Below are 22,780 nucleotides of genomic sequence, written 5' to 3' on the forward strand. Positions count from 1 at the left end.
CCCCAGGCCTCCTCACCTGACATCATTGCCCAACCTCACTAAAGCGCTTGTCAAGTCAAGTTTATTTGTATAGCATTTTTAACAACACACATTGTCACAAAGCAATTTTACAGAAAATTAAAGACTTTAAACATGAGCTAATTTTATCCCTAATTTTTCCCCAATGAACAAGCCTGTGGCAACGGTGGCGAGGAAAAACTCCCTTAGATGACATGAGGAAGAAACCTTGAGAGGAACCAGGCTCAAAAGGGAACCCATCCTCATTTGGGTGATAACAGATAGCATGAATACTGTATAAATAACTCGCTTCTATAATAGTGTCCTATACAGTCACAAAGTATAACTGTGTAACCAGGAAATTCATTATAGTTTTAACATGAAGTCTGTTTTGTTGAAGTTATAAACTGTTCATTGACGGAAACTTGAGTGCAAAACTCTTTGTGACAACTGCAGTCCTGAAGTTCACAAGTTAACTGTAGTCCTCAGGCATAAATGCATTACTGTAAGTGTCCAGATCGTCTTCCAAGTGCGACTTTGGACTGTCCATATGGGGCTGTCCTCCACAGGAGCGATGTGATGAGACTCCAGCCAGAAGTAGGGCATCAGGATGGATCAGGTAGGTCCGAGGAGCAGAAAAGGTCAGCATCACTGGTGTCTCAGGATCAACATGTAACTTGACAGAGAGAGACAGACAGAGGGAAGAGATTGGGGGGGCAGGCAAGCAGGGACTCCAGCAAGACTAACTATGACAGCATAGCTAAAAGGGGAGAGCCAGAAAGTAACACAGACATGAGGGAGCCCTGGGACATAAAGCAGCAGCCACTACACCATCAACCATCAAACTTTGTGGCTGAATGAACACTAATCCCTCCAGCCACGCCCCAAAATCAAGTGGAAAGCCTTTCCAGAAGAGAAGAGTGGAGCTTATTATAACGGGAAAAGGGGAATAGATCTGGAATGAGATGTTCAAAAAGCACATATGGGTATGGTGATGATGATGATGTGTCCACAAACTTTTGGCTACACAAAGGTCTTCAGGAGTTAAAAAACAATATGATATCTCATTATCTCTAGCCGCTTTATCCTTCTACAGGGTCGCAGGCAAGCTGGAGCCTATCCCAGCTGACTACGGGCGAAAGGCGGGGTACACCAGGTCGTCACAGGGCTGACACATAGACACAGACAACCATTCACACTCACATTCACACCTACGGTCAATTTAGAGTCACCAGTTAACCTAACCTGCATGTCTTTGGACTGTGGGGGAAACCGGAGCACCCGGAGGAAACCCACGCGGACACGGGGAGAACATGCAAACTCCACACAGAAAGGCCCTCGCCGGCCCCGGGGCTCGAACCCAGGACCTTCTTGCTGTGAGGCGACAGCGCTAACCACTACACCACCGTGCCGCCCCAATATGATAGCTAAATAAAATATTTTATGTAGAATATTCAACTTTAATATTGACCTGCATAAATAAGAACCGCATCGATGTTTGTCTGAAAATGGGATTAGTGTACTGTACATTTCCCCATCATTATTGTTTGCCACCAAATAATTAACAGTAAATACCAAATGACTGAATTGAAAACAAAAGGATGGTCTCTGACTTTTGCACAGTAGTGTACGATTGCAGAAATTTCCATTTAAAGCATTTTTGTTTTCTACTGTTGCAATATCAGGAGAGAGAGAGAGAGAGAGAGAGAGAGAGAGAGAGAGAGAGAGAGAGAGAGCCTTGATCTATACAGACACACAGATCTCTTTTATAATATTTTTAACCTTGCTGAGGTCCACCACAGCATTCTCCTGCTACTGCAGCACCCTGCCATGGCAACTGCTCTGGAGCAGCAGTCAATTCATTAGGGATAGAAAGGAGGTGTGTCTTGCACGGTCCCGCACAGTCTCCTTCTGCCTGATAAGCAGGATCTACAAGCAGAACACTTATTCAAGCTATTTCTATGGATGACCCAAGTGAACAAGCAGCTCCACGTGATGTATATTCTGAATCGGATCCAGGAAGCTGTCATGCCGTCTGCTCCTTTATTGGACAGCTGTTGTTTATGTAAGGAGCTGAAAAGATGAGTTAAGGTTTCTGCTTCTTGGGAAGAGAAGTGGGGCTCCAGAAAGACTCCTCCTCCCTGGGAAAATGTGTGTGAAGGAGGGGCGCTGCAAAAGAGAGGGACACACACATACACACACATATACACGATGAAGGGCAGAAAAGGATACAAGAAGAGGTTGTGTAAGCTGTCCTGGGTAAAAGGAGAAATGGATGGTGTTTTGCTTTCTCATGCTGTGATGGAAATTTGTGTAGAGTTAAGAAAGGAGAAAATCCAAAGGTAAGAACTGGTGCAATTTCTCATAGCGTTGTCCATAGGGACGTGCGGTTCTGCAGGTCACTGGGCTGAAAGATGATCGATGATGAACTTTCAAAACATGCCATGATGTTAGCCTGTTACAAAGATTTTCTCTTCAAAAGTGCACACAATACTAACTTCTTAAATCTAGAAGGACATTTTTTTCCTGTAACATCCATCCTATAGAAACCCTATATAATAATATTTAGGTTGTGTTTATATTATATTGTGTTTATTCACAGCATTGTGGTACCAAACTTGTGAATCATCCCTCAACCTGGTTCTTATTTCTGCATCTCCGACCTACAAATCAAGGACTACACTGTTATCAAGTCTGCAGTGACCATACTTGCAGGTGTTTAAAACTTCCAAAGTGTTTGCTTTCAAGAAATTGTGTCCAGAAATGTGTTGTCATGTAAGACAGATTTGCTGGAATGTGACGGCTTGTTGAACACTTCTCGATCAAGCATGGGAAACCTACTTCAATGCTGTCTCAGACGTTTGTTCCAGTGTAAGGACATTCCTGACCAAACTGAAGAGGAATCTCCTCTCTTGTCAAGAGAAAACAGTGATGTCGAAAGCCTCTCTCCATCAAGGTCTGACATGCTGGCATCTCCTGTCCTGGATCAGGATCACCTCCTTTACCCTGATATAGTCCTCAGCAGTAGTCATCGAGCTAACTTGGATAGAGCTGACTTATCACAGCAGTTAGAGATTGTTTTACCAGAGAGAGGACAAAACAAGAAACAAACTAGTGTCAAGGATGAACGCCATGAAGGTTTTGAAGATGTGGGAACGCCAAGCACAAGAATAAGTCAACAGGAATTTTGTTATTTGGACAGAAATCAACTATGCACCACTGAGAAAGAATGGCCATTGCTGTCTTCCTTACAATCATGGCCATCAGAACAATCAAATGCTGCAAAGTTTGCTTCTCAGACCCTGATCTACACACACGGACAGGGAACCAGGTATTGGCAGGCTTCACCGTGTCAAGGAATGCAGGTATTAGCACAAGGAAATGGAAGCCACCAAGGAAATTTTTCAGAGCCCAAATCTGCTGGTGCCATCAGCACACCTTCAGCAAAAGTATCTACACAGACTGAAACTGACAACGTTCGAGCTGATGAGGATGGGATTCAAGATGAGGACAAAGAAGAAGCTCAACTAGGAAAAGGAACAGAACAAATGGAGCTAAGCATGGTGCACAGAGACCAGAATGTAGCACAACTGGGACAGAGAGCAAAATATGTTTTCCGCAGTGTAGCAGAGTGTGAGCAAAGTGGTGTATGTCCAGATGAAATTGCAGCACAGCTGGATGAAGTTGGGGTAAAAATTAACCTTGATCTAAGCAACCAAATGGAACATTATCCAGATCAGTCAGGACAAATAGAAGCACAATATCGACAAAACGTAGCACAGACGGATAAAATTAGGCATGAAACCGTTATTCTAATTAGTGAAAATGGAGAACACAAAGAACCAACCTTAGTGACTAGACTACAGGCAAACCCTGATATTGAAAGAAACCAAGAAGAGATCACACAGACCCAACAACTTATGCTAGAACTGGACTCTGTTCAGACAGAAGGGGACAGTACAGAGATGAACTGGGTAGCTGCACATAAAGAGCAAAACATATCTGGGAATGAACCTGAGTTTGCAAACAAGCAAGGTGTAATAGAGTTAAGATCTTTTAATGAGGAACAAGATGGGGAGAAGTCCGAAGAGATGGATCAGGACAAAAAACATCCAAATTTGGACCGAGGACCAGAGCAGAATGAACAGTTTACGCTGTTCGTTGTTGATAAACTGTTCCTGGCCACCCCAAGTATCTCAGGTTTGTGTTTAATGATGTCATTTATTAAAAATAAAAAGGCGCCCATGGAAGTACATCAAATGTATGTAATAATGGAGTCTACAATTGATTTGTGTCAGTATAATGTGATAAAAAGGCTGGATTATTTACACATAAGATGTTTCATCATCCAAGTAAATTTTATTACAGCTTCCAGGACAGTGTCATGAATACATTATTATGTCTTAGAATCAAATATTTGCATCATATCATACAATATTTAAATAATATTGGCTGGTATTGAGTGGTATATCAGATATATTCCATTCAGCTAGCATGATACTGAACGAGTCCAAGATGAGTAGCTGAAAAAATACCATATAAAAAAGCCAGCCAATATTATTATTATTATTATTATTATTATTACGCATTCCTTTCGGGTGTTCAACGCGTATTTCTCTTTCAAAATTCTCTCAAAATCTTCCATATTTAACAAAGCAAACTTGGCGGCCATGTTTGTTTACAAATTGTCACAGTCGCTTGCTAGCGTGGAAGTTTTACGTCTCCAATGTGTGACGTCATGTTGTTTTGATAACCATGCAATATTGTAAACCATATTCAACACTCATTCTCCATTGGGTAGAGTGATGTAATACATATAGGTGACCAGACGTCCCGGTTTTACCGGGACAGTCCCGATTTGGGGTTGTGTGTCCCGAGTCCCGACAAAAGTCTGTCGGGACACGGATATGTCCCAGTTTTTGCCACTCGCGACGTTTGCGACTGAGCAGTGTGGGAATTGGAGAAATGTCTGCATTTACTATTTTGATGAATTGACAGGAATCGCAAACTTTCCTGGTTACTGCACCCTGGCCCTGTGGCATGGGTGTTTATTTAGCCACATTATTCCAGACAACAGAACGTGTTGCCATGCAACAATAAAATAAACATTAACTGGCGCAAATGTTCTTTGTCTAGCAGCTAGCAGCAGTAACGCCGCAGCAATTATGCTGAAAAGAAAATGTACCTTTTCCAAAGATTTACAGGGCACCTACCCCTTCCTCTGAGAGGTGCAGAACAATGCGCACGAAGCCTACTGCACACACTGTAAGTGCTTTGTTCTTGTACTGAGTTGGGTAGCCTATGTTGCAAATGCTGTGCGCTCCTGTGGGGGCTTTCCTCGGGCTGTCGCCCCTCTCCTCCTTTATTGCTGTTTTGTTTGAGTGTATATTTACGGAAGCCACGAGAAGCCCTTCATATAATCTTTTTTATTCAACTTGTTATCCCGAGATAACGACATAATTAATTCAGGATCTCGAGAAAACAACACAACTAATTCGAGATCTCGAGAAAACAAAACTGTTATTCCGAGATCTCGAGAAAACAAAACCGTTATTCCGAAATCTCAAGAAAACAAAACAATTATTTCATGATCTCAGCTGGATCACTGTATCTCCGTCGGTAGAGACGAAGCCGGGCCAGTCTTCTGCGGAGGTGCCGCGGACTAATTTTGAAATTATCCCTTATTAAAAGACTTAATGCAATCTCTCCCTGTGTCAACCCCTGATCAAAATATTGCCTTATTAGGTGATCGATTATTCCAGACATTCTAATGACCAAAGTTGCGTCTATACAGAATGAGAAATAACCCCAAAGTCAGCACATCACAAGTCTCTTGGCGCACCTGAATGAACCATTTCTCAGCTGTTTTCTCGAGATGTCGGAATAACGGTTTTGTTTTCTCGAGATCTCGAATTAGTTGTGTTGTTTTCTCGAGATCCTGAATTAATTACGTCGTTATCTCGGGATAACAAGGTGAATTAAAAAAAAAAAGGATTATTTGAAGGGCCTCTCTTGGCTTCCGTAGTATATATTCTCAAATCACTTGTCTCTTTTTTGTTTCTGTTTAACATACCATTCTGACAGTTTGGCCATATTGCTGTGTTGAACAGCTTGTTGCACCTTCCATTAAAGTGTTCACTTTTGTACACATCTTCTTGCTTTATTCATTCAGTTGTGGGGAATGGTTAGTAAGGTTGATTCTGACCTAGGCTATGTTGAGGTCACATAATTATCTACTTTTTAAGTTCATGCTATAGTGCATACAATTTTAGAGATATAGCCTACATGTGCATATGCATTCTTCTTGGTGTTCTCACAAACAGGTGAAATAAATCAGTTTAAATTTGGCCTATGGACATAGCCTGGCCTATTCTCAGCCATTACAACATCTGTTGTCTGACCATAATTTAACTGATCTGTATACCACTATGCTACTAGATAACAAAATGCCTGTTTGTTTTATTTCATGTGAGATGTTGATAAATGTGAGCTTCAACAAAATGATAAGAGCACCTCTCTGAGTGTCACGTTTATGTAAAAAAAAAGGTGTGCGTGCACGAGCATGGTCGCGCGCAAAAGTGTCCCGGTTTCAGACTAGGGAAATCTGGTCACCCTAATATAGAATAATGACATGCTAACAATATTGCATGCTATCAAACCAAATAAATGAAACCCTTCTAGCGAAGGGAATAGAACACATGTTACCATCAAAAAAGTGTCCTGTATGTATAATAATTAAGTTTATATCATATGTTTAGATGACCAACCGTTCACTGTATGCCATTTCTCCTGTTTATATAAGGACCAAGTCTGAATAATATCCTCAGTGACCAAACAAAGATTTCAGAGTTAAACAGATACAGTGACAAAGAACTCCAAGAGGATCCTGATTCTGTAGATACGGACCCCTCTGAGGACATGGGGTTGACAATCAGGATCCAGGCCCCTGGGACTGAGCCCACTGACTTCCAGGTGACTTGCTTTTCTTGAATAGAAAATTGGAAGGTTACATATGTACCCATGGTTCTATGACTGTGACCCCACATGGGTAACCTATAAAAGATGGGCTGGTGGTCTTTCACTCAGTTGTAGAACCACAGGTACATATCTAAACCTCCATTCTACTTTCTTTCATTCTGGACTACCAGATCAGTTTATTATGGAATTAGTGGAGTGATAAGAAATTGTCATAACATATCCTGATGACACTTAAATAGGAGAATAGGAGGAATACCACACTGTATGTCACTAGGATTTATAATCACTGATCATTTCCAGTTGAGAGTACGCTCTGCGCATTTTGGCTGCCGCTTCTCCCCGGAGCTTTTTATTTTTCCTTTTTCTCCCCTTGTCTTTCTTTTCGTGATTGTATGGTTTGATGTTTGTTATTTGTTTGAATGTTTTATCCGCCGATTGTGCCATCACTCCAGACCCAGTTTTGGGCGTCGGTTCTCTCCAGGCCTTTGGCCACCATGGGTGATGCCTCTGCCCCTCGCTATGGACTGCAATGAGCTCGTTGCTCTTTTTAACATCGGGGTTATCCAGCACTCTGTGCAGCGATGCTTCTGTGCTTGGCGTGGTTTTCCAAGCGATGTTGCTCGGTGCCATCTGTGCTGGCTGTACAGGCAGTTTGGGACATACCAGCACTCTTTGCGGCGGTGCTTTTGTGTTTGCTTTGTGGCTCCATGGTGCAGTGTTCCGAACGATGTTGCCCGGCAGCGTCACGGGGGCTTTGCAGGTGGTGTGGGACATACCTTCGCACCTTTTGGTGGGATTGTGGGTAGCTACGCAACTGGAATTATATCCTGACCCTCTTTTTGTGGACTTTATTATTATTATTATTATTATTATTATTATTATTATATTCCAATCCCATCTAAAGAATACCTTGAGAATCACTCAAGGTATTGATACTGTTATGCTGTTGAGACAGAAACTCACTCTTGCACTGATGCTGTTCTTTATTGAGGATAGGAACCACTCAACATTCTCATACTGTACTCTATTGGGGGTGAGAATTTCGCCAGTTCGATTCCCGGGACCGGCAAGAAAAATGTAAGGGGAATTGAGTGAATGAACAGCACTTACCCCTCCCTCTGTATCATGGCTGAAGTGCCCTTGAGCAAGGCACCTAACCCCCAACTGCTCCCCGGGCACTGTAGCCTAGCTGACCACTGTTCTGGCTATGTGTGTGTGCTCATTACTCACTTGTGTGTACACTGCTTCAGATGGGTTAAATGCAGAGGATAAATTTTGCTGTCCTTGAGTGTACATGTGACCAAATAAAGGCTTCTTCATCTCTTCTTCTTCTTCTTCTTCTTCTTCTTCTTCTTCTTCTTCTTCTATATTGTCTTCTATTTGAGATAAGATTTGCATTGAGTCTTAACGGTGTATTCTATTGAAGGTGAGAATCACTGAACCACACTATAGAGCACATGGGGTGCAATGACGCAACATCTGTAAACTCTGGACAAAGAGGTAGCCATTCTTGTGGACTTGCCAATCCAGGCTTGCTGTTAGACAGTCCACATGATGTCCTGATGTTATCAGGTTGTAGATATGCAGCTCTCAAAGACAGGAGGTGTACATCTGCTTACTTCCAGACTTTGTTTGCCTACCTCAGAATTTGTGTTTTTGTGCTTCCTTTTTGGTTGATGTAAAATACCACCAAGTTGTTATTGGTTCGCATTAGTACTCATTGAAAAAAATGGTCAGGGTCTTTGGTCTGTCCTATTTTTATGGCCTAATTTTCTCATAGGGACATCACTTCTTCAGTCAGAAGAGCCAATTACACTGGATCTCATACCTCTCTGTAGTAGGTTCACATGCTTGGCAGTGGCTGATGATGAAACAATATTATTCTGTGGGTAGTGTAAGTAGTTAGCGCGGTCGCCTCACAGCAAGAAGGTTCTGGGTTTGAGGTTGGCGGGGACCTTTCTGTGTGGAGTTTGCATGTTCTCCTCATGTCTGCGTGAGTTCCGTCCGGGTGCTCTGGTTTCCCCCACAGTCCAAAGACATGCGGTTAGGTTAATATGGGACGGACTTGGGCTGAGATGTCCTTGAGCGAGGCACCTAACTCCCAACTGCTCCCCGGGTGCTGTTAGTATGGCTGCCCACTGCTCTGGATATGTGTGTGTGCTCATTGCTGACATGTGTGTGTTCACTGCTTCAGATGGGTTAAATGCAGAGAGGAATTTCACAAGTGTGTGATGAATAAAGTTGTGCTTGCTTTCTTTCTAATAGCCAATGGCCTTTTGCTTCATGCCCCAATGCTACAGTTGCAATAGGTAGAACCTTCCCAACCCCTGTATTTGGTGGAGCTTTAATTTTGTTAATGCACCCTTATCACCAGTCTGCAATGTATTCAGTGGTGCTGCTGTGCTGTGTTCCTGCTTTACACTCCCATCTTCAGACTGTTCCAAAGGAACATACCCTGGTGGTCTAGAAGGAAAGGAAGTACGACTCAAGTGTAACTGGATCCTTCGTGTTTGTTGACGCATCTCTGGTTCCTTTCACAGTGGTAGGCTTTTGAAGCAAGCACTTCCTGTTGACCTTTTGGTAAAGGTTTTATTCTTCTATGTGCCATGACTTTTAGGCATCACCGTTAGCAATGGTGCAGGAAATCAAGCAAGTGTTAATGGACCGTGAGGAGACCTGTCACCGTACCTGTTTCTCCCTGCAGTTAGATGGAAATACACTGGATAACTTCACTAATCTGAAGTCCATCACTGGCCTTCAAGAGGGCTCACTTTTGAAGATAGTCGAAGGTAAGACTCAACTGAACCAGTGAAAATGTCATAAATAAGCTGTAATATCAATCAGGACAATAGCGTCACACTTTCGATTCTTTTAAATTGTGCTACGTTTGTACTATAAGGAACATTTTCAAAACTTTTGGAGAATATATTTAAATTGTATTCATAATTCGTGTATGTGCAAAGTTGCAAAACATAAATAATGCCTACTGTCCTTTTCTGAGTAGTGATCAGGCCTGAGTTTCCCAAAAACATTGCAACACAAAGATCATCGTTAAATGGTAGACCGAGCAGCACAATGAACACTCTCTCTTCTAGTTAAGATGCTCTTAGCCTTAAGAGACTTTTGGGAAACCCACCCCAGTCTACTAAGGTCCAGCAATACTAAGTGATATAACTTACTGGAATGTGATTTATGACTTTTGTGAAACTTTCAGAGCCATACACAGTTCGAGAAGTTCGTTTACACCTTCGTCACATCAGAGACCTGCTAAAGAGCTTGGACCCCACGGATGCCTATAATGGCATAGAGGGAAGCTCTCTGTCCTTCCTTAGGTTCTTCACTGAAGGATGTGCTGAGGGTGAGACGCAGTACATAATTAACAGTTATTCACCGAAATCGAGTCATACATGAGCTGATAGCTGTAAGCCATGTACAACAAGATTGAGTGGAATTACTATTTTATTCTATCCACATTCACTGGATTTTGAGAAACAGAGCATTTTTATTTTTTTTGCAAATTCAATAAAGAAAAATTTTGTACAAAACGTCTAACAAAATCATTTCCGCTTAGAATGTAAACAAACCAGCAAATTGACAGTGAAAAATGCGATAATAATAATAATAATTCTTGAAAAATAGAAAAGAGATGTTCTTACCATCAAATACTTTTATTCCATATTTTGTTGCTTTTTGGGGAGTCTTCTTGGGTTTTGTTTTCAAGTAGAGTTTTTATTTCATCCTCGGTTGGTTCAGTAACATGTGCTGCCATTTTGTTTTTCTCTACTCATGGTATATGAGCTGATAGTCTAGTAGTAGAGTAGCCAATCAGAGCGGGCGATTGCTCATATCCGGTGAATGTGGATAGAATAATAACTATTATTATCAATAAACTAGATTCTTATTAACTTTAAAGTGAGACTGCGTTTTGATTTCATAAAATCTGTGAAATTTAGTTCCATCTGAAATGTGGTCATTATGATATATGTTTATTTCTGTAATATCTCACAAAATATCAGGCCATTCTGTGGTAGGGAAGTTATTTAATTTGAGAGGATTAAAGCAAATAATGTGCATGAAATTGCTCGCTTCACACAGTCAAGCAGACAGAGGAAGTCCGTGTATGCATGCACAGGTTTACCTTTGAGCGTGCACTGACAGTTCCATCATTCTGTCCCTAAACGAACAGCTGATCACACCGAGGTGCTCGCTGACCGCCAATATTTATTAGTTTGGTCCTGTGTTTCCTTTCCTTTGTATATAACATAACGTCTTTTCTTCTCGCTTTCCATTACTGTAGTCGATCTTTCACATTTCATTCGAACATTCATATCCTCTATTTTTCTCTCCTGTTTCAAATTTGTATCCCACAATGCCTTGCGTAAACGGGGAAAGCCCACCACATGATGCATGATGTAGTACCTTGAATTGGGTCATGGTGAAGCAGGAAAAAATAGCAGAGAATTTAGGGCCACGTGGCCCTAAATTCATTAATTGTTCTATTTTTTTTAAACTAATAAAATTGGAAGTCTGTGATTCAAATTCAGTAGCTTTCAGTCCACGAAACAAAAATAATTGGGTGTCAGGGAAAATTATTTTTATGTCCTAAACTTGAAAAATCTGAAAGGCAGTCTACCTTTAATCATTCTTGGTGAAAGATACAGTGAGAACAAATGCAAAAGATCTGGACTACATCCCAGTTGTTTTACTGAATTAAACTAGCTGCTTTGTTCTCTTTGTTGCTGCTCTCTGAAATCATTATGTCATAATTTTTCAGAGAACAACAAATTCAAGAAAAGAGGTGAAGAATTGAAGCAGCTCAACTGTAGTCCTCCTGAGTACATTCTTCCAGGGACTAAAGAATGTTTACTGGGACCCCTGCAGCCTCAAAGTGAGAATTTGAAGGTAAGCTATCGAGGCAACTGCTCTCTAAGGATTATAGGAAAATATACAGTAGTACTACAGCCTTACATGGGGCAGCATGGTGGCAGAGCAGGTAGTGTTGCTTACTTACAGCTCCAGGATCCCTGGTTCGAGCTTGAGCTTGGGTGAATGCTTGATTCTGTGTAGGTTTCCTCAGAGAACCACCTGTAGATGGATTGGCTATGCTAAATTGCCCCAGACATCCCATTTAGGGTGTATTACTGGCTCCAGAACCCCTACAACCCTGGCTGAGATAAAGTTGCTACTTCAGATGATGATAATGAACTTTACAGAGATTATTTATTTTACAGTCAGTAAGACGTAGCCTTGCAGAAACTTGTGTACAATATAGACCACAGTAAAGTTGTGAAGAGATTCAGTCTACTGTCCATGCTAAAATTGGCAAAAGTGTGCTCAGTGTACTTTTGTTATAGCCAGTCGAATGCCTGAAGGTGCTGATGACCAGCAGCTGGAACCCTCCTCCAGGAAACAGAAAAATCCATGGTGATCTCATGTACTTGAATGTACTTACCATGGAGGACAGACAGTTCAGCATTACAGCATCAACTCGAGGCTTTTACCTGAATCAGTGAGTAAATAAACAACATTAAGATGCTCTTCAGGTTTGGTACTGAAGGTAATTTTGGAAAACAGTTAATGTCGTGTCATGTTGCTTTGTCATCTGGATCATGGTTTTCTGTCTTTTCTAGGTCTACCACTTACAGCTTTAACCCAAAGCCAGAAAATCCCAGTATGCTTAGTCATTCTTTAGTGGAGCTCCTGAGTCAAATCAGTCCAGTTTTTAAAAAGAACTTCAGTCTTTTACTCAAGAGAAGGTACATAGTGATTAGTCTACAGTAGATGCACATGTTGAGACAGAGAAAATTAAGTCTGTCTTGTTACTAATTCCCTTTAATTTCCTTTATTGTCTTGTGTATGGTACTTTGCTTCCCAGAACATCAACACATCCCTTTGAAAGGATAGGAACTCCGTTGCAGGTGTTTAGCTGGACTGCTCCAGCTCTCAACCATGCCATGGACTGTGTTCGAGCTGAAAATGCCACCTCTTCCCAACTGGGCTATGAAGGACACATGCCTGGACAGGTATAGTTCTGTCTTTTTTAGTTCTGCCCTTTCAGCTTCAGCCCAAAGCCAGAAGGTCATTCTTTAGTGACACCAATCTAAAGTTTAAAAGATCTTATGTCCAACTTTTTTCCAACAAAATGAGATAAACAGTCCCTCATACCCCATACAAGGAATTGTGTATCTTCAAGTGTATCTCCAAAACCAGCATTACATCATGAACTGGAGGCTTTCGCCATTATTTTCCAAAACATGATGGAAAAACCAGGCTTGTAGTACTCAAGTCCAGGACTTGGACTCGAGTCTGACTTGTGCCCTAATTTTAAGGACTCGTGACTTGACTTGGACTTGAGCATTGATGACTCGGTCTTGGACTTATGCATTAACTGCATTCGGACTCGTAAATTGGAGACGAGGACTCTGATTTTTTCTTTATTTATTTGTAACGTCATAATAATTTCGCATAAGATATTTATATCTACCAGCGGCACGGTGGTGTAGTGGTTAGTGCTGTTGCCTCACAGCAAGAAGGTCCGGGTTCGAGCCCTGTGGCTGATGAGGGCCTTTCTGTGCGGAGTTTGCATGTTCTCCCCGTGTCCACGTGGGTTTCCTCCGGGTGCTCTGGTTTCCCCCACAGTCCAAAGACATGCAGGTTAGGTTAACTGGTGACTCTAAATTGACCGTAGGTGTGAATGTGAATGGTTGTCTGTGTCTATGTGTCAGCCCTGTGATGACCTGGCGACTTGTCCAAGGTGTACCCTGCCTTTTGCCTGTAGTCAGCTGGGATAGGCTCCAGCTTGCCTGCGACCCTGTAGAACAGGATAAAGCGGCTAGAGATAATGAGATGAGATGAGAATGCACATTCACCTGTTCATATGTCATGTTCAGGAACAAACTAATGTGAATGGCGCTAAAATGCCTGGAGAGAACGCCCCTAGGATTGTCCGCTTTGCTTCTACAGACTTCTTGTGCAGTGGGAAAAAATGCACTGTATTCCATATGTAGAAGAACTATCGAGGAGACGACAGGGACAACCTCAAACCTCAATCGTCATTTGGCAAAACTCCACCCAGAGAAGGAAGTGACATGCTATGTTCATTGCTCTGTTGATAGTGGGCGGGGCTTGCTTGCTGAGCGATGAACTAGCTAGTGTTAACCCTTTCTCATGTTATTTGCCCTGTTGATAGTGGGCGGGGCTTGCTGAGCGATGAACAAGCTTTTTATCTGTAGCCTGTTAACTAAAATGGTGCAGTCAAGCAGGAACGTTAGTCCAACACAGTAGCAGAGACGCTTTCACATAAAGGCAGCAACAGGCACCGTCAAATAGTGCGGTTGGAGTCTTGTTCTTGGACTTGAACACTGGGGACTCGATACTGGACTTGGAATCGAGGTTTAGTGACTCGACTACAACGCTGGGAAAAACCAATCACTGTATTCCATAGTCTGCAATTAATGTGTTAAATGTAACATGTTAAATGTAGGTTTGTGACTGGAATGAGGAGCTTCAGAGCCCTAGAGAGCTACCACGTCAGAGCCTCAAAGATCGTTTGCTGAGAGACAGAGCAATCTTTAAGGTGAGGCAGCCATTTGTCAAGTGTCCCTCCCAGCTCTATCTCATTCTCATATAGCTTGATATGACACGAAAGAGGAGTACTGAAAGAATCGTAAAGATGTTATTGTGATAATCAGATATAAGCTGAAAAAAAAGAAGTGCACAATTCTGTATTTTGAAAACAGCTCAATGATGATAATTGTTTTCCTGACCCCCCTCAGGCTAACAGTGACTTTGTGAGCACTGCTACATATGGTGCTATGGCAGTGGTTGATGGAAATGTGATGCCCATCAACCCTAATGAAGAACCACGCAATCACATGTATGTCTGGAATAATATCTTCTTCAGCTTGGGCTTCGATGGACATGAACACTATGAGGAGCTGGGTGGTGAGGCTGCAGCCCATGCTGCCTCAGCCATCGACCTGAATGGTGTGAGAGCCTACAGTGCTGTGGATGCAGATGATCTGTATTTGCTTGGTACCGTACTGGTGGATTATCGTGGTTATCGCATCACTGCTCAGTCGATTGTCCCAGGAATTCTTGAGCGCGGCCAGGAGCAGAGTGTGATCTATGGTTCCATTGACTTTGGAAAGACTGTTGTCTCAAATGAACAGTAAGTTGATTCTGGAATAATTTGTCCTTTATCGTTATAAAATATTATTTACAGAAAAGCTATACATTCTGTGTCATTAAGAATAAGATATTATGTTGGTTCTGGATTATCTGATTGTTGGCTACATTTTAAAAAATTCTCGAAACGTTCCAAGGTTCCTGAAGCTACTGGACAAACCCAGCAAGCATCTGAGAGTGCAGCGGCACCATGTGCTTAACAAAGACGACTCCATTGTAGAGTTGTGTTCCTCTGTGGAATGTAAGGGCATCATGGGTAACGATGGCCGTCACTACATTCTGGACCTGCTGTTCACATTTCCACCTGATCTCAACTTCCTGCCTGTGGAAGGGGAGGAGCTAAATACTGAGTGTCAACAACTTGGCTTCCCACTTCAACACCCACATCGCCTGGTCTGTCTCAGACAAGAGCTAATCGAGGCATTTGTAAAGTATAGGTCAATATATTTTTCCGATTTATTTCTATTAAAAAGATAATAATTGTGTGTACTGACAATTTAGGAATTTTAATTAGTAAATTTGTGAACTTTTGTTCCTTTAGATGTCACTTATATAAGAACACAGGCTTGGATCAAGAAAGCAACAGCATCAGAGAGGTTAGATCTCGTCACAGCCCAGAGGGAGCTGCTTTGCAAGCAACGCTGGATATTTCCAACAAGGGTGAAGATGTCTCCAGCCCTGACAAGAACAATTCTCTTTCTCAGACAATGCATTCGTCCTCTTTTGATATTCGTTTCAACCCTGACATTTTCTCACCAGGTGCGTGGGCTAGTGAGTAGCTACTGCTGATCAAATTTTACAGTATTCTGATTTTTCTGTGACTTGAAGGATGAGTAAAATTACAAGTAACAATGAAAACACTATACCATATGGTGGTAACACTGTCCAATATGCTTCAGTAACTCATAGGTAATTATGCAGGGACTAAGTAAGAATTAATGAAGAGTACTACCTTAATACCTAAGTCACTACTATTATCTACTAATGAATATTAGGTAACTTGACAGTAAACAATAATAATAAAAATAATAATAAAGTAATGGCTTAGTACTGTAAGTCATTAAGAACTAAGTAATAATTATTTAATTATAATATATCTCCTGAGGGGGCGGCACGGTGGTGTAGTGGTTAGCGCTGTCACCTCACAGCAAGAAGGTCCTGGGTTCGAGCCCCGGGGCCGGCGAGGGCCTTTCTGTGCGGAGTTTGCATGTTCTCCCCGTGTCCGCGTGGGTTTCCTCCGGGTGCTCCGGTTTCCCCCACAGTCCAAAGACATGCAGGTTAGGTTAACTGGGGACTCTAAATTGACCGTAGGTGTGAATGTGAGTGTGAATGGTTGTCTGTGTCTATGTATCAGCCCTGTGATGACCTGGCGACTTGTCCAGGGTGTACCCCGCCTTTCGCCCGTAGTCAGCTGGGATAGGCTCCAGCTTGCCTGCGACCCTGTAGAAGGATAAAGCGGCTAGAGATAATGAATGAATGAATGAATGAATGAATATCTCCTGAGGAAATACAGTATTAACAAAAATATAGTTTCAGTTCGTGACTGTCTTTTCATGCATTATAACTATACATATCTGTCTGAATACAGATATCCCACCAGACTACAGTGTAGAGCTTGAGGATGAGCGCCCCAGCCCGAACTCGTTAAAAATGTTTCAATATATTGTATAGACATGAGTGTTCTCCATCCAGGACATGGAGAACCAAAACCGTGAAATAAATCTCTATATGTTACTTATGATTAAATCAATGAATTGTTTTGATAAATTTGGGTCCTTCTTGTTTGTGAATATGTTGATGTAATAAAAAGAAAATCACACGTTGGCTTGAAGATATGAAGTTTATCTTCTTATGTTGAAAAACTCACATTCTTCATACGAAATACATCGTGGATCTGAGTGACATATTTAAATAATATTGGCTGGCATTGAGTGGTATATCAGATATATTCCATTCAGCTAGCATGATACTGAATGAGTCAAAGACAAGTAGCTGAATGGTATATATCTGAGAGAGCATGAAAAAAAGCCAGCCAATATTATTATTATCTCATCTCATTATCTCTAGCCGCTTTATCCTGTTCTGCAGGGTCGCAGGCAAGCTGGAGCCTATCCCAGCTGACTACGGGCGGAAGGCGGGGTACACCCTGGACAAGTCGCCAGGTCATCACAGGGCTGACACATAGACACAGACAACCATTCACACTCACATTCACACCTACGGTCAATTTAGAGTCGCCAGTTAACCTAACCTGCATGTCTTTGGACTGTGGGGGAAACCGGAGCACCCGGAGGAAACCCACGCGGACATGGGGAGAACATGCAAACTCCACACAGAAAGGCCCTCACCGGCCCCGGGGCTCGAACCCGGACCTTCTTGCTGTGAGGCGACAGCGCTAACCACTACACCACCATGCCGCCATTATTATTATTATTATTATTATTATTATAGCTACACACTCTCTTCATATCAGCATTCTCGAAGGCCAGCACTAGCTTACCCGCAACTCAGTGCCGTTAGCGCGGCAGTCCAGTTACCTTCCAGCCGGTGTAGCATTCAGCAATAGTGTTAGCCAAGTTTAACACTAGTGTAGTCAAGTCAGTGCGACTGAGAACTACTAGCACAGGCTAACAACCGAGAAACTAAGATTTCTGTCTCCAGACTCTTCTTCCACGCATGCTCACCATAGTATTTTTCACTCAGACTTAAATACAGTATTCATTTCCCTGTGTAATTTACTTAGTTACTTTTTAAATCAACAACGGAGCGACCTGGCAGCCAAAATTCTCTCAAAATCTTCCGTTTTTAACAAAGCAAACCAACCGGCCGTGTTTGTTTACAAATTGTCACAGTCGCTCACTAACGCGGAAGTTTTACGTCTCCGAAGTGTGACATCATGTTGTCTTGACAACCATGCAATAGAGTGATGTAATACGTGCAGGATAAGCGATATGCTAACAATATTGCATGCTACCAAAACAAATGAATGAAACCCACTAGAAGGGAATAGAACACATGTTTTTATTCCATTGAAAAAGTGTCCTGTATGTATAATAATTCCCAATATTTCAGTCCGATGATGTCACTCCCAGTGTTTTCCTGCTGACTAGATGTGCATTGTCAAAATGGTGAACCGGTTCAAAATTAAAATCCTTTTGATTAACTTCCATATTTTTTTTTTTATTTTTGTTCATGTGTCCATATAATATAAAGAACATTACATGGTGGCACGAAGATATCAAGTTTATGTTCTTGGGCAAAAAATATGCATTCACCACTTGAAGATAAACTATATCTTCGTGCAACCATGTAATAACCTCTATATACTGGAGTAATTAAAGACTCATATAAAATGTGGTGTCTCATTAGCCTCCTTAAAAGGCATGAACTCGATCTAATTTTAAAATGCACATTGAAGTACGTTTTCCTAATTTGCCAACTTTAATTGGCTACAGTTAACTAAGTTAGGCTGTTTTGTTTGCTAATGGCCAGTTAATAGACTAGAATCCATTCCAGTAGCTAACATAAATTGGCTAGGCATGTCCAATTCTATCTAATGGTTAATATTGGATATTTACACAATATTTTTCTTCTCATTGACTCATTAGGAAACTGTGTAGCTCTGGCTGTGCATATGACCAGCAAAGTTACAGACATTGTACAGATATATACAACAGCAGCTGTTTTAGCATTTTTGGTTGGAAACTTCTACATTAAATGGTAAGATAAAAACAGACGATCTATACTCACTGAAGTACAATTATTTCTCAGTACTTTTTCCATTGTTGGATGATTACTAATGAGATATTTTGTGTTTAAAAGTAGACGGCCTTTCAATTTCATAAAACTGGTGAAATTGAGTTCCCTCTGAAATTTGGTCATTGTGATATATGTTTATTTCTGTAATATCTAAAAAAATAAAAAAAAACAGGCCATTCTGTGGCCAGGAAGTTATTTAATTTGAGGGGATTAAAGCAAATAATGTGCATGAAATCGTTTGCTTTGCGCAGTCAAGCAGACGGAGGAAGTCCATGTACGCATGCACAGGTTTACCTTTGAGCGTGCACTGACAGTTCCATCATTCTGCCGCTAAATGAACAGCTGATCACACCGAGGTGCTCGCTGACCACCAATATTAACAGTATTAGCTTGGTCCTGCGTTTCCTTTCCTTCGTATATAACATAATGTCTTTTCTTCTCGCTTTCCATTACTGTAGTCGGTCTTTCACGTTTCATTCGCACACTCACGTCCTCCATTTTTCTCTCCTGTTTCAAATTTGTATCCCACAATGCCTTGCATAAACAAGGAAAGCCCACCACGTGATGCATGACATAATATTTTGACTTGGGTCATGGTGAAGTAGGAAAATAGCGGAGAATTTAGGGCCACATGGCCCTAAATTCATTAATTGTTCTATTTTTAAAAAAACTAATAAAATTGGAAGTCTGTGATTCGAATTCAGTAGCTTTCAGTCCACTAAACAAAAATAATTGGGTGTCGGGGAAAATTCTTTTTATGACCTAAACTTGAAAAATCTGAAAGGCAGAACAGTTTTAATTTTACAATCCAGTTCCTCATCATTTTGAACTCCTCGGGAAAGAGTAACACTTCAGTCATTATCTCTGCTTAGTCCCTATGAGTTACTGTAAAGTACTGGAAATAATATGAAGTGTAAATACATCTCAAGTCACCTTATTGACAGTTAAGGCATAATATATTCATGTTCTAGGTGTACGTTTTCCAAAGGAATGTTTGCAGGATATTCAAGAACAGAAACAACTTTTAAAGGATGCTGCAGCCTTCCTCGTCTCAAACCAAATTCCTGACTTCGTGAGTATGTTTTATTTTGCTCCATGCTCTATGCATCTTTCTTGCTTTCAGAACAATTCTCTGAAACTAATAATGACCATTTTGTGAGCATGTAGATTAAGAGCTGTGTTGATCATACCACAATGCCAATGGATGGTTTTACCTTAACTGAGGCTCTCCATCAACATGGCATCAATATCCGGTACCTGGGCAAAGTACTGGAGTTTATTGAGAAGAGTCCTCATAAGACAAAACTGGACCATGTTTATGTGAGTGTTAAACATTTTATGCCATAGACTCTGATGGATTTATCATTTATCACCAGTCATCTGTGTCTTTATTTTCTTGTAGAGAATCGCACTATGTGAGCTGATCACTAGATGCACAAAACATATGTTCAGGACATATTTGCTAGTGAGTATTAGGAGAAAAAAAATCACATTTTCATTCCTGATATCCCAAATGTTCAAAACACGACTGTTTTATCTACTTGTTTTACCACAATTCATTGTTACACTGTGATATCTGACACATCTTGTAGACCTTGACCTTATGACTTTTGCATATTTCGCTACCAGGCTGTGGAGTCATCGTCCCTCTCTGTCTCAGTCAGCCATTTCCTCAACTGCTTCCTCAGCTCCCCACCTGATGTTCTGGGGAGCCAGCAGATGGACAGACTGTCATCCAAGCGCAGGAGTCGGCGGAGGCGGAGCCGCGGTTCTGTGAGCGGTGAAGTGACAGTTGTGGGAGGAGCATGGGCCAACCTGACCCCCAGTGAACTCTGGAGAACTATCCAGGCTGAGGCTCGGGAGTATTATCACTACTGCCTGCCGTGGTGAGAGCTAAATATTGCTTACTTATTACCAAAAATTTCAGGTTGAAACAATATGCAGGGTGTGTGTAATGTAAGTTCGGACATGTGCAGTAGATCTAACAAAAATCTTCATCTTCAAGTCTATTCCGAACTTAGTGCACTTTCCAGACTTCACTCACCAGCCACTTTAATAGGAACTTGTTCTTGATTCTATCTAAGATTCCTGTTCTTGGTTGCAGGAGTGGAACCCAGTGTGCGCTTCTGTTTTCTGTTGCATGCTGAGATGCTTTTCTGCTCACCACGGTTGTAAAGAGTGATTATAGGAGTTACTATATCCTTCCTGGCAAAGAAAAGCTCAAACCAGTCTAGCCATTTTATCAATCTGACCTCTCTTATCAACAAGGCATTTGTTTCCACCCACAGAAATGTCCCTTCCTCACTCAGTGTTTTTTGTTTTTCGCACCATTCTGTGTAAACTCGAGAGACTGTTGTGTGTGAAAACCCCAGGAGATCAGCAGTTTCTGAAATACTCAAATCATCAAATCATCTGGCTCACACCAACACTCATGCCACAGTGAAAGAAAGTCACACTTTGAGATCAGATCACAATTTTTCCCATTCTGATGTTTGAACATCGTAACCATTAACTGAAGCTCTTGATTTGTACCTGCATGATTTGATGCACTGTGCTGCTGTCAAGGGACTGGATGATTAGAGAACTGCATCAAACAGTAGGTGGACGAATAGATGGGTGTTCCTAATAAAATGACCGATGAGTGCATATTAATAAGATGAATGAAAAGGCCTTCGTGTGGCATGTTTAAAGATTGCTTGAGAAAAAAATAGTTTGCCCCTTCTCGGATGTAGAACTCCAAAGTACGTGCTCATTCGAAAGTCAAGAATGAATGTCATGCTGGAGGAACATTTGGAGGAAGCCATGGCTTAATGGTTCAAGAAGCAGCTTTGGAACTAAAAGGTCACTGGTTCGATTCCCTGGACCAGCAGGACTGGCTGAAGTGCTCTTGAGCAAGGCACCTAACCCCCAACTGCTCCGGCAAGAGTGGTGGCGTACCTTGTGTCTGATTAGCCAAAAAAAAGTTGATGATGTGATCATCAGTTCAGGTGGTGCCCGACCAAACTGAAATGCTGGAGGGTGTATTTCATGTTATTATTATTAATGTATGGGTGTTCCTAATAAAGTGGCCAGTGAGTATATCTCATCTCATCTCATTATCTCTAGCCGCTTTATCTTGTTCTACAGGGTCGCAGGCAAGCTGGAGCCTATCCCAGCTGACTACAGGCGAAAGGCGGGGTACACCCTGGACAAGTCGCCAGGTTATTACAGGGCTGACACATAGACACAGACAACCATTCACACTCACATTCACACCTACGGTCAATTTAGAGTCACCAGTTAACCTAACCTGCATGTCTTTGGACTGTGGGGGAAACCGGAGCACCCGGAGGAAACCCACGCGGACACGGGGAGAACATGCAAACTCCGCACAGAAAGGCCCTCGCCGGCCACGGGGCTCGAACCCGGACCTTCTTGCTGCGAGGCGACAGCGCTAACCACTACACCACCGTGCCGCCCCCAGTGAGTGTATATATATATATATATATATATATATACACAGTATATATATACTCACTGACCACTACACCACCGTGCCGCCCCCAGTGAGTGTATATATATATATATATATATATATATATATATATATATATATATATATATATACACAGTATATATATACTCACTGACCACTACACCACCGTGCCGCCCCCAGTGAGTATATATATATACTCACTGGGGGCGGCACGGTGGTGTAGTGATTAGCACTGTTGCCTCACAGCAAGAAGGTTTGGGTTCGAGCCCCGTGGCCGACGAGGGTCTTTCTGTGCGGAGTTTGCATGTTCTCCCCGTGTCCGCGTGGGTTTCCTCCGGGTGCTCCGGTTTCCCCCACAGTCCAAAGACATGCAGGTTAGGTTAA

General features: G+C 41.8%; 1 protein-coding gene across 1 annotated transcript in view; it reads left to right on the forward strand.

Moving 5' to 3' along the window:
• The first annotated feature begins 2,825 nt into the window (after nt 1-2,825).
• LOC132895064 (clustered mitochondria protein homolog) overlaps nt 2,826-22,780 on the forward strand; it is a 35,370-nt gene continuing 15,415 nt past the window's right edge. Inside the window, exons 1-16 of the mRNA XM_060935243.1 lie at nt 2,826-4,197; nt 6,800-6,969; nt 9,593-9,764; nt 10,190-10,333; nt 11,750-11,877; nt 12,330-12,484; nt 12,606-12,731; nt 12,851-12,998; nt 14,459-14,551; nt 14,751-15,145; nt 15,300-15,599; nt 15,704-15,921; nt 19,893-19,993; nt 20,089-20,241; nt 20,324-20,386; nt 20,551-20,807. Coding sequence (XP_060791226.1) covers nt 2,826-4,197; nt 6,800-6,969; nt 9,593-9,764; nt 10,190-10,333; nt 11,750-11,877; nt 12,330-12,484; nt 12,606-12,731; nt 12,851-12,998; nt 14,459-14,551; nt 14,751-15,145; nt 15,300-15,599; nt 15,704-15,921; nt 19,893-19,993; nt 20,089-20,241; nt 20,324-20,386; nt 20,551-20,807 — 3,995 coding nt within the window. The remainder of the gene's footprint in view (nt 4,198-6,799; nt 6,970-9,592; nt 9,765-10,189; nt 10,334-11,749; nt 11,878-12,329; nt 12,485-12,605; nt 12,732-12,850; nt 12,999-14,458; nt 14,552-14,750; nt 15,146-15,299; nt 15,600-15,703; nt 15,922-19,892; nt 19,994-20,088; nt 20,242-20,323; nt 20,387-20,550; nt 20,808-22,780) is intronic.

The sequence above is a fragment of the Neoarius graeffei genome, chromosome 12 (assembly GCF_027579695.1).
Source record: "Neoarius graeffei isolate fNeoGra1 chromosome 12, fNeoGra1.pri, whole genome shotgun sequence".
Taxonomy (NCBI): Eukaryota; Metazoa; Chordata; class Actinopteri; order Siluriformes; family Ariidae; genus Neoarius; species Neoarius graeffei.